Here is a 13,908-nt window from a genome sequence, read left to right as displayed (position 1 = left end):
GGACGATGCCCAGCGGGACACGGCACCGAGCGCGACTCGCGGAGCCGCCGCCGCGCATCCCCGCGGAGCTCCGCTCCCTTCCGCGCGGCTCCGCGCCGCTCCGCCCCCCCCGCCCCATCCCGTCCCGGCTCCGCGGCGGGGCGGGCGCGCAGGCGCAGGGGAAGCGGGCGGCGGCGCTCGGCGGCGCCGTGCGCGGCGCGGTCCCAGTCCGCGCTGCAGCCGCCGCGGGGGCGCCACTACCATGAGCGGCCGCGGCCGCCCCTGCGCGACTCACGGGCACTGGGCGCATCAGCCGCCGCCGGCCCCCCCCCCGCGCCGCCGCCGCCGCCGCTGTCGCCGCTGCCGCGCACCCCCGGCCCCCGAGCCCGGCGCTGCAGGATGCCGGGGGGCAAGAGAGGGTTGGTGGCACCGCAGAACACCTTCCTGGAGAACATTGTCCGGCGCTCAAGCGGTGAGAGGTCTCGTCCGTCCGTCCATCCATCCATCCCTCCGTCCATCCATCCCACCCTCCATCCCCGCGGTGGCTCCGCCGTGCCTGCCGCTCCGCTGATGGGTCTGTGCCAAAGCGGTGCCTTCAAGGAACGTGGTCTGCTGTGCCCCACCGGGCTCCGCTGGCACCTGCCCTTCGCGGTCTGGTCCCCGTCCCCCCTCACTTCATACATCGTTATCGCTACTATGAATATGTAGCTTTTTTTCTTTTTTTTCCTTTTTTTTTTTTTAAAACTAAAAATAAGTAGTCAACATTTACATTTTTAGTATCCTCTCCGCTCGTTGGGTCATTTTTTCCCCTTCTACTTGTTCTTTAGTTCTCTAATAATTGGGTTTGCAACCGTTTTCAGTCAGGGTTTCAAAGTCTTTGCAATTCTGTGGCACTTTAAAGTCTGTGGCAAAGGTATCGGGAAAGAGGATAAGGGAGGACGATGGTAATCCTGTGGCTAAGCAAATATGTAAAGAACTGTCTGCAACTGCTCATCTACAGCTCCTCTGGTAGGTGAATATTTACAGGACTGGTTCAGGACTGCATGGCTATCAAATTATTCCTTGCTGCTGGAGTTAATTTTACCCTTTCATCCAGTGCAAAGCGCTGATCCAGAGTACTGTATACAGCTCCATTAAAGTTACTGCGTGGCTGCAGACCATCTCCCTAGGTGTATCCCTGTAGGTGCTGCTTTAGGCAGGTCTTGTGTTAGTTACCTTCCTTTCTGGTGTAGTCTTTGCACTGTCAGTTAACTACTGAAACATACGAGTGTTTGCATAAATGAAGTCTGGTCAGAGACCTTGGACTTTGCATCTGCTAAAAGATTTTGCATGGACAGCCCAAGTTCAGGGCAACCCTGCCGCCCCAAAGCACTGCTGTGCCAGTGTGCATGTGGGGATGTGTGTGGGAAAGGTGGCCAGAGCAGAGCATTGAGAAAAGTTGCCACATGCATTATTAATTAAGGCACTAATGTGATGTGAAATTGTGCTGAAAAGTTTTCCTTTCCACCTTTCTATTGCACAATTCTGGATTTACCTTGCATTCATTCTAAAGGGGTGTGTTGGCTTGGTTTTGATGGAAGATAGTGAATTGGTGATTCATTGACATCCACAGGAGCAGGAGTGGGCTGAGGACCTAGAATTTGTTTTAAAATGTTGTATGTTAAAATGCCAGCCTTGTATTAAGCCCTCAACCATTTATGGGGGGGTTTCTTCCCTCTTATGTTGCCTGTGTTACTTCTGCAGTCAGCAGCCGACTCCCTGACAAGCTCTGTAGCTGCACTATCATGAAGAGCTACTTTCCTGCAATAGTGTATTTATTTACCAGAATGTTAAATGTAAGCTTAATTAATAGAGGTTTATATAGCACTTTCCCTCTGATAATTTCAAAGCGCTGAGTGGAATTTAATTACACTTCACAGCTCCTTGTGGAAGGGGACACACAGAGGCTTTTCCAACCCGTTCTTCAAATTGTGGTGTAAATGGGGGCTTAGGGCATCACAGTTGTTTTCCCAAGGTCGTGCAGCAAGTCAGTGGCAGAGCCAGGAACACAGTTTGGGATTGCTGTGGTTTTATATGATGCTCTAATTAAATCATGTGTCCTCCCTGGTGAAAGCTCAGTAAAGCTTTGAGATATCAAAAACTGGAAAAGCTCAAAAGGCTTTCGAACATTATGCTTTAAAAGCACGTATCTCTCTCCAGTTTTAAACCTGGTCTAATTTAGAACCATAAATCATGCTGACCTGGTCATTTGTTCTGCTTTGTCTTGGCCACTGGTGATGCCCAAGCGTGATGCTACAGAGGCAGATCTGTCCCCTTGGACAACAAAGCGAAAAGTGCATTGGGAATTTTCTTTTTAACTCATGTAATTGGTCAGTGTTGTGCCATGAAACATGATTTCGTTCTTATTTTTGTCATCCGCAACATAAAGTTATTTGTCCTTTATAGAAATAGTAATTTTCATTGGATTTAGCACTGTTCAATTTGAACTTAATGGTATCCAATGGAGAAAATCTGTTTGAAGGATCTCCTGCCAGTGCTTGGTAGAAGACAAGGATGTGGTCTGCTAACTGTGTGCTGGGTTTTGTTTTTATACTTGGATTCACCAGTTTCCAAGAGATTTTTCATTAACAAGTTGAGGAATGGGATGAAGGAAAGACTGGTAATTGGTTTTTGAAGTGTATCTTCAGCATCCTCAAAAAAATAAAAGTGCTTCTATCACTTTTCCTGGTTAGAGAGCACTGTCTTTTCAGATTTCTCATACTTATGCAATCCCATTGCACTTCTTGACCATAAATCTTTTCTCACCAACCAGGAGAAGGTTTGTAGACAGAGGTAATGTCTTTTCTTAGGCAACAGGTACAGCTGGAAAAAAGTAGATGGATATTTTGGAAGGTAGGCTCTTTTTCAGGTGAAACGGAAGCAATGCTTTCAAAATGAAATGTAGGTAGAGAGAAATTACGCAGAATTGCCATCTGAACAACAAAATTTATAGACAAAATAACAGTCATATTAAAATGTGGGAAGTCAGAAGTGACATAGTGGGAACATGGTGTGCACATTTAGTGTGGTGGCCAGCCTAGTGTTAAAAGCAGTCATACATTGAATTGTTAGCATTATTTATGCATTTTTATTTAGGACTGTTGTGAACTTTTCCTTTTCACCCCAGTTTTGGCTACAAATGAAGTTAAAATTGCGAGGGAAGCGTCCAGGGTGAGTCAGTTATGAGCAAAACATCAAATAGCCCTGCAGAACAGAACAGGGTGGCCGTGGCTCTTCAGTTCTCCATGTGGAGGGGTGGGATTTCTGGGCTGCCACGCTAGGCATTCACCTCCCAGCCAACACCTGTGGGAAGGGTGGGAATGACTGCTAAAGCGATGAAGGGGTCCCACAGTGTCCCTCTGTCTGGGGAACCTCTGTTTTGGAGGCCACTTTACACCTTGGAGCTTGTCAAGTGTTTAGAGTAGTGACATACTTTGCTCTTTTGGACAGGGACAGGTTGTAAGTGGTTCCTTAAGCATTTGGTGGTGGAGGGTGACCTCTGAGCTGCTTTGTGGGTTCTTTGCCCACACCACAGGTGAGCTCCACTCGAGGAGAGACAAAGTCTGTGAGGAAAATCAGGGTCTGTTGTTAGACCAACTGCTGCAATTGGTAAAGAGGGGACAAGTCCGCAGGACACACACGTCTATCTCCAGGGTTATCTCAGTGCACTCTCTGCGATTTTTTTTCCTTTCTTTTAAAGCACAGTGAAAACACATCGAGTAAAGGTCTTATCTGAGGCTCACAAAGATTGATACGACCTCGCTACAGCCTAGGCTGTGCCCTGGATCTTAAGAAAACCAGGTATTTTGCTGAGCTGAAAGAATAAGTGTTTTGTGAGAGCACTGGGTTAAATCACATTAAGGTGACAGCCTTTTACTGCCATTAGTATTTTTGACTTTTAATAAGGGTCTTCCTTAGGGCAATGTTCTCTCCAAAAATGCTCTCAGCAGCCTGTGCCCATTATTACTAATATTATTGGTTGCTTCTTCAGTGCATTCAGCACTCCTGCTGATACTGACCTCGCTCAGCACCACGGAGTTTGGGAAAAGGTTATCGCTGGGACTTTGTGGTACTATGCAATAAGGAGTGCTAACAGTCTGGAAGCGGGGCTTAGTTTAGTGAAAGACTATATTTAGTCTTATCTATATGAGAGTCCTCATTATTGGCTATTGTTTCTATTGCAATAACTCTGAGAAGCTTTCTCAGCAAAATGGGTCTTTCAGGTTTTTGCAAACGTATTTTGACACTTAAGCTGAAATCCTGGCTTTGTAAGGCTTACATGGAAATTTTACCACGAGCTTTAATGAAGCTAGCATTTAATTCCTGGCCTTTTTCAGCTTTTTGCTATATTCCTACGAAGTGGTTCCTTCAGACAGAGCTTTGCGCCCTGCTTGGGCCTTGTGACTTTAATGGGCAAAAGTATCAGCCCCACTTACAGGTGACTGTGTTGCCAAGGCAGGTTACCCAGGAAGCGGGAGGAAAATAAGTGTCACATCTATAGTGCTAAGACACCGTTTTGATTTTTATTACACTCGTAGAATAGATAAAATAAGTGTCTGTTGCCTCTCCTGTCCTCCTTACCAACCCATATAACGTACCTGATGTCTTGCAGGGTGACAAAACATTGTTGGTCTTACAGGACATGGCATGTTGTGGTTTCTCTCCCCTCAATTAAAACAAGCTACATATTCATCTGATCTAAATTAAGTCACACACACTGCAGAGAGAAAGTTCTTTAATGCAAGTTACCTCAAGTTTACAGTATGTCTGTCATTGGGGTTCCTCTGAAAAAAAGGTGTCCTTCAGCAGTTCCCTAAATCTCTACATAAAGACACAATAAACTGTGGGTGAAAGTTCCCGTCCTCCAGTTCAGTTGACTGCAGAGAAGTTGCTTAAGGGATGACCAAGGAGCTTATGTCATTAGGGCTTTCTTGGGCATTTGAAGGCAGAGGGTTCCTTTTGCAATTCCTATGACTGCAGGGGGCCTGCTGATAAGTACGTCAGTGGAAAGTGGATTTTTACACTAAGAAGCATTACTAGATGACATTTGTGAGAAGTTTTCAATTGCAAGTGCCCTGCTTTCCTTACTTTTCAAGTTGGCTTGCTGAGTGCAGAAGGGTTAAGCATATCTGACTGCTGCTGAAATCGAGGGAGTTTTACATGATCTAATTTTTTTTGTATTTTGTATGTGTTTATTTTTTTTTTTAAAGAAAAATATTATCACAGCTCTATACCATTGTGTTAATTCAGAAGCCCAAACAATGCTATATCATTAGCTAAAGGAATAGGTGGATTTCCTTGAGGTCTGATCAGCTGCTTTGTAAATTGTAGGTCTTCTCTTTCTAATATTTCTGTGTGTGTTGCTGGCACTGGGATGGGGCGATGGGAGAGTCGTTGTCTTCTGGGGGAGGCTTGAGCACTGCTGAGCAATTGCCACAAGAGGTCACTGCAAGAGTTGTTGCGTTCCCAGGTTAATGTTTAAATCTGAGAGAGAAAAATGAAATTATTGATTTTTTCCCTTTTTTTTTTTTTTTTTTCCAAGTAAACATCCAGGTTTTTTATTGCTGTTAGAAGGAGTATGCAGCCAAAGAATAATGTCAGGAAGTTAAGTGAGCTGTGGAAGTACATTTAATTAGCCTGCTTAGCAGGGTAATGTTTGGTGGCTAACTAAGATTTTTAAGTTATTCTTCTGCATATCTTTCACTAAAAAATAGTGTTTTCTGGTTTGATAAAATTAAGTAATAGAAGAAGATTTTGGAGTTAGCACTCTAATGACCTGTTTGATGCTTGTTAATGACCACGTCTGATGCTTGTTTAGCACAGTCGGTGACCAGCTATTTTAAATGCCAAACCCTGGGTAACCGCGATAGCCGGGGCCCGATCCTGCACCCGTGTGTGAATCCCCCCTTGGGAGCCTTGCCTGGAGCAGCCCCTCAGTATGGGGCTGGGGTACCCCCTGTTAGTGGTTTTGCTTCAGCCACTTGCACAGAGAGTGGAACATGGGAGAGGCAGACAATTCTCTGCCAAAACAGATTTTCTGAGATACACCCAGGCTCTGTGAAGCTGCAGCCAGGATGAGCTTTGGGCTGAGTGTTTGCGAGAGGAGCCCCCGTGTCTGAACAACTACTGTTACCTCAATTTTCTCATCTGGGAATGTGAAGCAAGTGCTTTTGGTTGTATAAAGCTAGAAATCTGATTTTTGGTTGCTCCTCGAGCATGCCTGTGTGGCTTTCTTGAGACCTACAGTGTGCTCCAGTTTAAATTTAGTCTCGCTACATCTATGTTGTGTTCTGCATAATTTTAATAGAGAACAGATTCAGCAGTGATAAGATTGATAAGATAACCAGGATAGGTGAGGATTAGTTTAACTCTTGGGTAAATGAATGTTTCAGAAGGAACCTGTGATCAGAATTATATGAAATGTCATTTTGCAGGCAATTCATAGGGACACTATCTTGTCATTATTGACTCCAAATTCTTCCTGGTGTCAATGATGTTGTGCCACAATAAAGGCAGGGAACTGCACTGTTTGTAGCCTTTCATATTCAGAATGATTAAAGTTAATTTTTTAAGTTTTCAGGAGGTAAATTCCAGGTATACTCTAATCTTTCTTCTTGACCTCACTTGCTAAATTGCTAAAAGCTGTTGTGTTCCCAGCTAAGTGACTTAGATGTGGATTTAATATTTCAGCCAATGCTGGATAATTTATCTTTTGTTTTATTTGAAGTGCACTGATTTGGGGCAAGAAATAGATCATTTCAACATAGTTGATATGGTGGCATCTTGCTTTGGGTTTAGCACTCTTTGTGTTTCCACAAATAAAAACAACACTGGTACAGAAAGGTGACGTAAAGAGTTAGTCCTTTGAGAGGTTTTTTTTTCAGGCAAGCCGCACTTACTGTGCTCAATAAATTGGATGACACTGATGTTTTGCATGCTTTAAAGACACAGGGGAAATAATAGCTTTGTTAGAAAACAGCGATGTTGTGTTATAGCGAGGAGTACAAAGTGATGGTGGAGGCTTCTGCTTCAAGCCCAGCAGTTTATCTGCAGCGGATCCCAGAGCTGGAGGGATGCTGGTGCCTGTTGGGGCTGATTTCAGAGGGCAGCACCCTCCAAAAAGGTTTAGGATTTTCGGGTTTATCTTGTGGGGATTCATTATGTCTTGAGCATGTGGTTGGAGTCACTTTAAATAACACCAATAGAAATATGTATTATCGGGGCCAAGACTTGCTCAGGAGAGCTAAAAGAAAATAAAAAATTGAAATATTTTTAGGACCCCCACCTCTCCAATGCACGGATGAGTTTTCCAAGATGATCTAAACAAGGCTGCAGCAATATGCTGACCCTGTGTAGTTATAAGAAGAGTCAGCTGACAGCAGTTTAAGTGGTTTGGGGCTTTTATAAGACAGCATTAGCAAAAAAGGCAAATTCCAGGCGTTTCACAGAGCCTGTCAGGTCTGGGCTGCAGTGGAAAGGTGGTAATTCTAAAGGACAGCTCTGTGTAAAGTTGCTTGAGCTAGGAGTTTATTCCTAGATTGAAAAACTGCTTCTTTTTATTATAATAATAATTATTATTACTTGTGTTCTGCTGCTGCTTCATTTTTTTTTAAAAAAACCCATCTTTTAAATGGTGACTTCTCTAAAAAGATTAATTTCCTATTTTCTTGGGTAGAGAGAGAATTCAAAAATGGTGATTTAAACAATTTTAGTTATAAGTGGTACCCAAGCATTCTTCAGAAAAGATGGTTAGCGACAACGTTTCTCACTTGGCTAAGCGTATCTCCTGGAATGATTTAGCTGTTCTTGCTCTCCCGTGATTACATAACATGAATTTTACACTGCTTTGGGCATTTTGTTGGTTAAAAAACTTGCTTGCAAACCGTCTTTTTTTTTTTTTTTAACAAGACTGAAACAAAACAAGGCTCAGCACTGTGTTGAGTATTAGCAACTACAAGATAAAGATTAAAGGCTTGCTGCTCTACAGCATAACCTGCCTTTATACAAAAGTGCCTTTTTACAAAATACAAGCGCACCAACGGCAAATATATGTCCTTTAAGAATTATTTTCCTCAATTGTGTTTTCCAACCTGAAATTTTGCTAACTCTATGTCTCTAATGCCCCAATTCCTTGCCATCAGCATTAAACCTGGTAAATAGGAGAGTTGTATTAGCTAATAAAAAGCCTGCTGACTTTCTAAGAGGAATTTAGCAACTCTGAGAAAGGCAAGTGCTGGCTGAGCCCTGCTTCCCCGGTCTCTTATAGGCAGAAACTGGTGTTTAGATGTGTCTACTCAAAGAACTTATATAACCTACAGATTTGTGATTTGGGCTCTCTGCAATATATCAGAAAGGGGGATGGGTGGAGAAAATGATTGGTGGAGGCAATGACATCAAGACAAGCTTAGAAATAATAAAAATTGACTTTTAAATTGACTTTTATCTCTAAGGAAATGAAAAGTGGAAACGCATTTTCAGTGCATCGGAGAAACCCAGGCAAGGATGAATGCATTACCAGACATTTCAGTTTAATCATCATGCAAGATCTGAAGTTAGCTGCATGTTAATGTTTTCAGAGTATGAGATATCACCACATGGTGATCTGGGTCTCAGTTGCACAGAGTTTCATATACTGGATCAGATGATTGATCTGTCAGATTTACGGTCCTGCATTCAGCCATGGCCAGTGTCTAGCAGACCAGGGGAGAAGTCCCAGTGTCCATAGTAAAATACTTTTGAGATTGGCTGCTGCTGTACATGGAAAGAGACTTTCTGTTCTGGCCCACAGCACAGGTATTGCACAAGTTTTAGTTACCAGTGTCTTACTACAGAATGTGAGCTCTATTTATGCATTACTTCGGCTATCCTTGGCAATCCCTGTTGTGATACTCTTCTTTCAGTGAAGTTGTGGTATACTTAAAAACTGAGTAAATTCAGGTGTTCTGGTGTAGATGTAGTGGCTGAGTTCAGCATTGCCAGTTATTAGTGGTTAAATTATGTTAAGAAATACTTTTCCTTGAGAATACCTCCAATAGATTATATTATTTTACAAAAACAGCTTGCAGAATATAGCTCTTGTGTGTTGAATCCATAGTCAGGGAGTCTGAGTCTGGGTCTGTCTTGCAGAAGGCATCTGCGGTGTGTGGCATTGCAGTGCTCATGCCCATGCTTTGGAAAAGACTGATTATCTAAAAGTCCTCTGGCTCATTCCAAAAAAGATCTTTGCTATGAACTAACCGATGTGCAGTGTGGGCTGTATGGGGAACGGAAGGACCAGGGGTGAACCTGGGGTTTGACTATGGAGGTGCACCCAGTGCTTGGCTGCAGCAACGCCGGCGGGGTATGTCCCTGGGCTGCCACCGGGTGATCACGTATGGTCTGGGTCCCTCCCTGTTGCACACAATGAGTGTGGATGTATCTCAGTAAGGAGCAAGTCAGTTGGCAGCCTCTAGGCAGGTCTTTACTATACCTGATCTGCTTGAATGAAGGCCTGGCTTGTGCTAAGAGGTTGCTATGGGACTTCACCACAGAGTCACTATGGCAAGGCACAGAGGGACATCAAAGTGTCCTTGACTGGGAGTCCTTGCTTTGGAGCTGCTGGCAAAGGAGGCCAGGAGGTGCACGTAGCCAATTGTGTTAGGAAGGGTACAGGCTCATTTTTGGTGTTAGGCTGCCCTATGGCAACTGGAGATGGAGAAGAAATGAGGTTTTTCCAACCCTTGTCTCTTACGCCTGGTTCAAGCAGCCAGCTGGAAATGGAACAGAGTGGAATTTGCCATAATCAGACTGATGGAAATCTTAACTCAAGAGACAACTGTGATTTAACTTTCTTAATAAGGAAAACATGTAATTGAGTTGTAGAAATATGGAAGTCAGGTATGCAGATGGACTTAGTCCAGGATGGGCTGTTAGGACCCAACTGCAGGGGAGGTAACTGCAGAAATGGACCTTCATGAATGTTGGTGATGACGCAATGTAAAGCAGCCTCTTCTCCAACTACTCAAAACTCCTAGAAAACCTAAGATTATCTTCTTTACTAAGGAGTCTGTGTTGCTGACCAAGGTTTGGCTCCAAAATGGGGACATGCTAAGAGAATATACAAGGAGTCATAGCAGAGGACTCAAAGCAAAAACTCCCCCGTGTCCCTTTGCACTCTGCGAGTTTAACAAATTATGGCCGAAAGAAGAGAGGTTCTCTCAAAGTGTGCAGTCATCCAGCACACCGTTTGGAGGTTTATGGCAGGGTATGAAGTGGGTAATTAAGGTTAAATCTGCCTAAAGTTTTGATCTGTATAAACTGTAGAAAGAATTAATGTATGTATTGTTTGGAGAAAATAACGTGACTCCTGATAAAATGTAGGGTAGGCATGGAGTCCTGTGGATGCTGAAACCTGAGTACACGATAAAACCCCAGGATCAGATGCTGACCTGTGCTTCCTTAAATTTTATCAAGCTGCTCGCTGAAACTTGGGTTCCTATGGCTTTGTGCCCACAGTTAGATTTGTTGGTCTCTAACAAGATGCAAACATTGAATCAAGATTTTTCTCCAGTTGGAATAGGACACACACATACATATTCACATGCTGAGCATGGATGCATAAGCTGTATTTGCTTAGGAGGCAAGGATAAAAAAGAAGTCAGTTTAGTAAAGGAAAATTCATGGGGACAAAAGGAAACATATTCTAATATCTGGTCAAGTTCCTAGTACATCTACTAGGTGTCTTATCTAACCTTACAAATACTAGTATCTACCAAAATACTTCTAGTCTCCATTTTTTTTTCTAGTTTTATGGGATTTTTTTAAACTATCAATATTTTGACTTTATGTTTTGTTCCATCCCAAGTTTCTGGTGGATTTGATTAGTTTAGTGAATGGCTCATCAAGTATTTTGAGCCTCTCAGATGTGAACAAGTTTAAAATCCATAGAAGACAACAATTAAATGCTGTATGTTGGCTGCTGGCTGCAACATGTATTAATATCGTCTGTTGTGTACTATGTCCTGAAACAATCAAGATTATGTCTGTCAGACAGGAAGGCTTCAAAGCAGAATCAGCTGCTTTGGGACTGTGGTCCTCTGGCGAGCACCCAGATGTGCACGGCATCCACAAGTGTATTTGATGTTGCAGTTTCTCATCACCCAGGTTGTGCCCATTGTATCTATATACGCAAGCAAAACTTTGGCGAAAGATAATCCCATAAAGAAATCTCCTTCCAAATCTAACAAGTGGACTTGTAATATTGGTTGTTTCCCTGTGGGAAATTAAAAATTGCTTGTGCTCCCGTTCTCTCCAGCTGCTGGAGTGCAGTAGTGGGAGAGTGGTGGCCATGAAGGAAGCCTGGCAGGTTTAGGGTGTTGTCTCCCCTTTTCCTAATTGGAGAAGATACAAGGTGTTGGGGGGACATCAACCCGATAGGATGAGCTCCAGTGAACCCTTTGATTTCCATGAGGTGAGGATGTCTCTGCGTTAGTATCTGCACGGTGCTGAGGGGAGCTGGACTGAGCCCCTGGTGTGGAAAGGGCTGCGGAAAGCCAGGGAGATTTTGTGTAATGCTCAGGCTTTGCTCCGTATCCCCTGCTGCTTGTAGCGAGGGTATCTATCTCCCTTTGGGTAGGAAAGCAAATTTTTAAAGTTGGTATTTAGGCTTAAGAATATTTGTTATGGATTCGAATAAATTCTTTGAGCTTAAAAGTGTTAGATTCCACAAAATCTAAGCTTCTATTTCTCACGTTGCTTGGCTTTTAAATATTTTTTTTAATCTGCTTTTCTATAGAAAATCCAATAATCTCCAGATTATTTTTTTTTTTCAAAATGCATGCTTATAAAGGAAAAAGAAAGACATAGTATTTTTTTTCAGTACACTTTCCGTCTTCAACAGAATAATGTTTGCATAATGAATAATCCAGTTATAAATACCCTGAGAATGACATGTGTAGCTCATGCAAACCCAGTGTCACTTTTATGTGAAAACGATTGTGTGCACCTGAGTATATGTCTGTAAGTAATTGGCATAACCATTCTTTGGTTATTATGAGGAAAATCTGAAAAAATCTCCTTAATTTTTTCCCACAAGAACTGCTTGAAGGAATGTTTTCTATAGTTTCTATACAGCAGTGATTGTTAATAGTTATATTTTAATAGCGTTTTAGCATCAATGACTGGGACCAGTTAGTTCCATAGTTGCTCTCAAAATGAAATGGAAAACTAACAGTAAAATTAAGAAAACTATGAAGGTCATCACAGACTAGAATTTGAGAACCTCAACTAAGTGAGAATATTAGTTCTGAAACAAATTTAGAAATGTTTAAGGCAATGATGAACAAAAAAATCCCACAACATTGTGTTTAAAAAAAATAGGTATTTCCTTCTTTGGATATGCCTTGCTAAAAACAGGAATTGAATAATCTTTCTAAGCTAGTGAATAAAACTATTTTAGGACTAAGTAATAATGTGTTGGTGCCAGTCCGTGCATATAAACTGTAGGCACTGACTGAAAGAACAGATGACTGAAGTGATATTTAGACCTGAGTTCAGCCTCCTAGAAATTCTCCCCGCCCATATTTTGTATTTACGGCAATGGATGCATGTTACTAGGATGAGCCCAAGCCACCTATTTGCATTTTTAATAGGCTGCCACTGAAATTCAATATGTGTTTTGTGTTATTTCAACATGTAAGTGCCTTGGGCACTCATCAGTTCTTTGATCGTGCTCAATTTCCCTGTGGGTCACTTAATATCTGCGCTCCCAGGCGTGCTGTGGCTGGTGGTCCCATGGGATCTGGTGGGCACATCTTGCCTGTCCCCAGTGGCTCCTGGTGTTCTCTGTCCCTCATGCCAGGGATGCTGGCTGTGTCCTGCACATCAGACTGGGACCTGCCAGGAGGAAAAATTTACTTGTCTTAAGCAAGAGGGTTGTTGTCAGCATTGCGCACGCATACAGTTCAGTATTTAAAACTCAGTTTGCAAGTTCATTTAAGTTTGATTTCATGATACGTATGAAATGAAAATCAAATGTGATACCTTGCCCGGATATTGTGAATAAATGAATCCTTTCTAAATTGCTGAAACATTGGTGCTTATACCAGTATTTCGGGGTGCAAGAACCAACTTACATTACCAGGAGTTATCCTGTTTCATTACTATTTCTTTTCTGTTGCCTATTTTCATTTCAGTTCCCTCTGAAATTTGAAAATAGAAGTTACCGTCATGAGTAACTCTGCATCTGCTGTGTAACACATGGAGGATTTAAATGTAATTTGCCACTGACAACAGCCCTTTCTCTCTTTTTCTCTTTTCAGAATCCAGTTTTTTGTTGGGAAATGCCCAGATTGTGGACTGGCCTGTAGTTTATAGTAATGACGGTTTTTGTAAACTCTCTGGATATCATCGAGCTGACGTCATGCAGAAGAGTAGCACTTGCAGGTATGCCGACTGTCTGTTCATTGCCACTCAATGCACTTTTAAAATGTTAATCTGCTGGAAAGAACAATGAGGTTATGGAAAAAAGGACTGATGTAAGAAAAGCATTGTTTTGCAGAAATTAAAGTACTGAGGCAGGCTTTAAATGAAGGAAACCAGCAACTTATCCAGGACTTGGTAAAGCACTTTGAAATTTATCCCGGCTAATATCGCTACTAATGTGCTCTGGCTAATGATTCAATAAAGAAAGTGGGGGTTTAGGTAATATATTTGAAAGGGTTTTTTTACTAGATTTTTGTTAATTCCTCCGTTACCAAGCCAGGTTGCAGTGGGCTGTTCTGTATCCCGTGTTGGTCCCTGTTCTGACACACACACACACACACAGAGCAGCACAGTAAAGTGCAAACTGTGTCTTTATTCCCAAGAGAGTGATTAAGCTGATGATATATTTACTTTAAGCATTGCAGCTTT

General features: G+C 42.6%; 1 protein-coding gene across 1 annotated transcript in view; it reads left to right on the top strand.

The window, feature by feature from the left end:
- Positions 1-363: 363 nt before the first annotated feature.
- Positions 364-13,908, top strand: part of KCNH5 (potassium voltage-gated channel subfamily H member 5) — a gene marked incomplete at its 3' end in the record, with an annotated part of 156,653 nt that continues 143,108 nt past the window's right edge. Inside the window, exons 1-2 of the mRNA XM_080344898.1 lie at positions 364-451; positions 13,317-13,440. Of these exons, the coding sequence (XP_080201024.1) occupies positions 379-451; positions 13,317-13,440 (197 nt within the window). The 5' untranslated portion in view covers positions 364-378. The remainder of the gene's footprint in view (positions 452-13,316; positions 13,441-13,908) is intronic.

This window comes from Nesoenas mayeri, assembly GCF_963082525.1.
Source record: "Nesoenas mayeri genome assembly, chromosome: 5".
NCBI lineage: Eukaryota > Metazoa > Chordata > Aves > Columbiformes > Columbidae > Nesoenas > Nesoenas mayeri.
The sequence above is the reverse complement of the archived record's forward strand: the minus strand, read 5'-3'. Positions and strand labels throughout refer to the sequence as shown.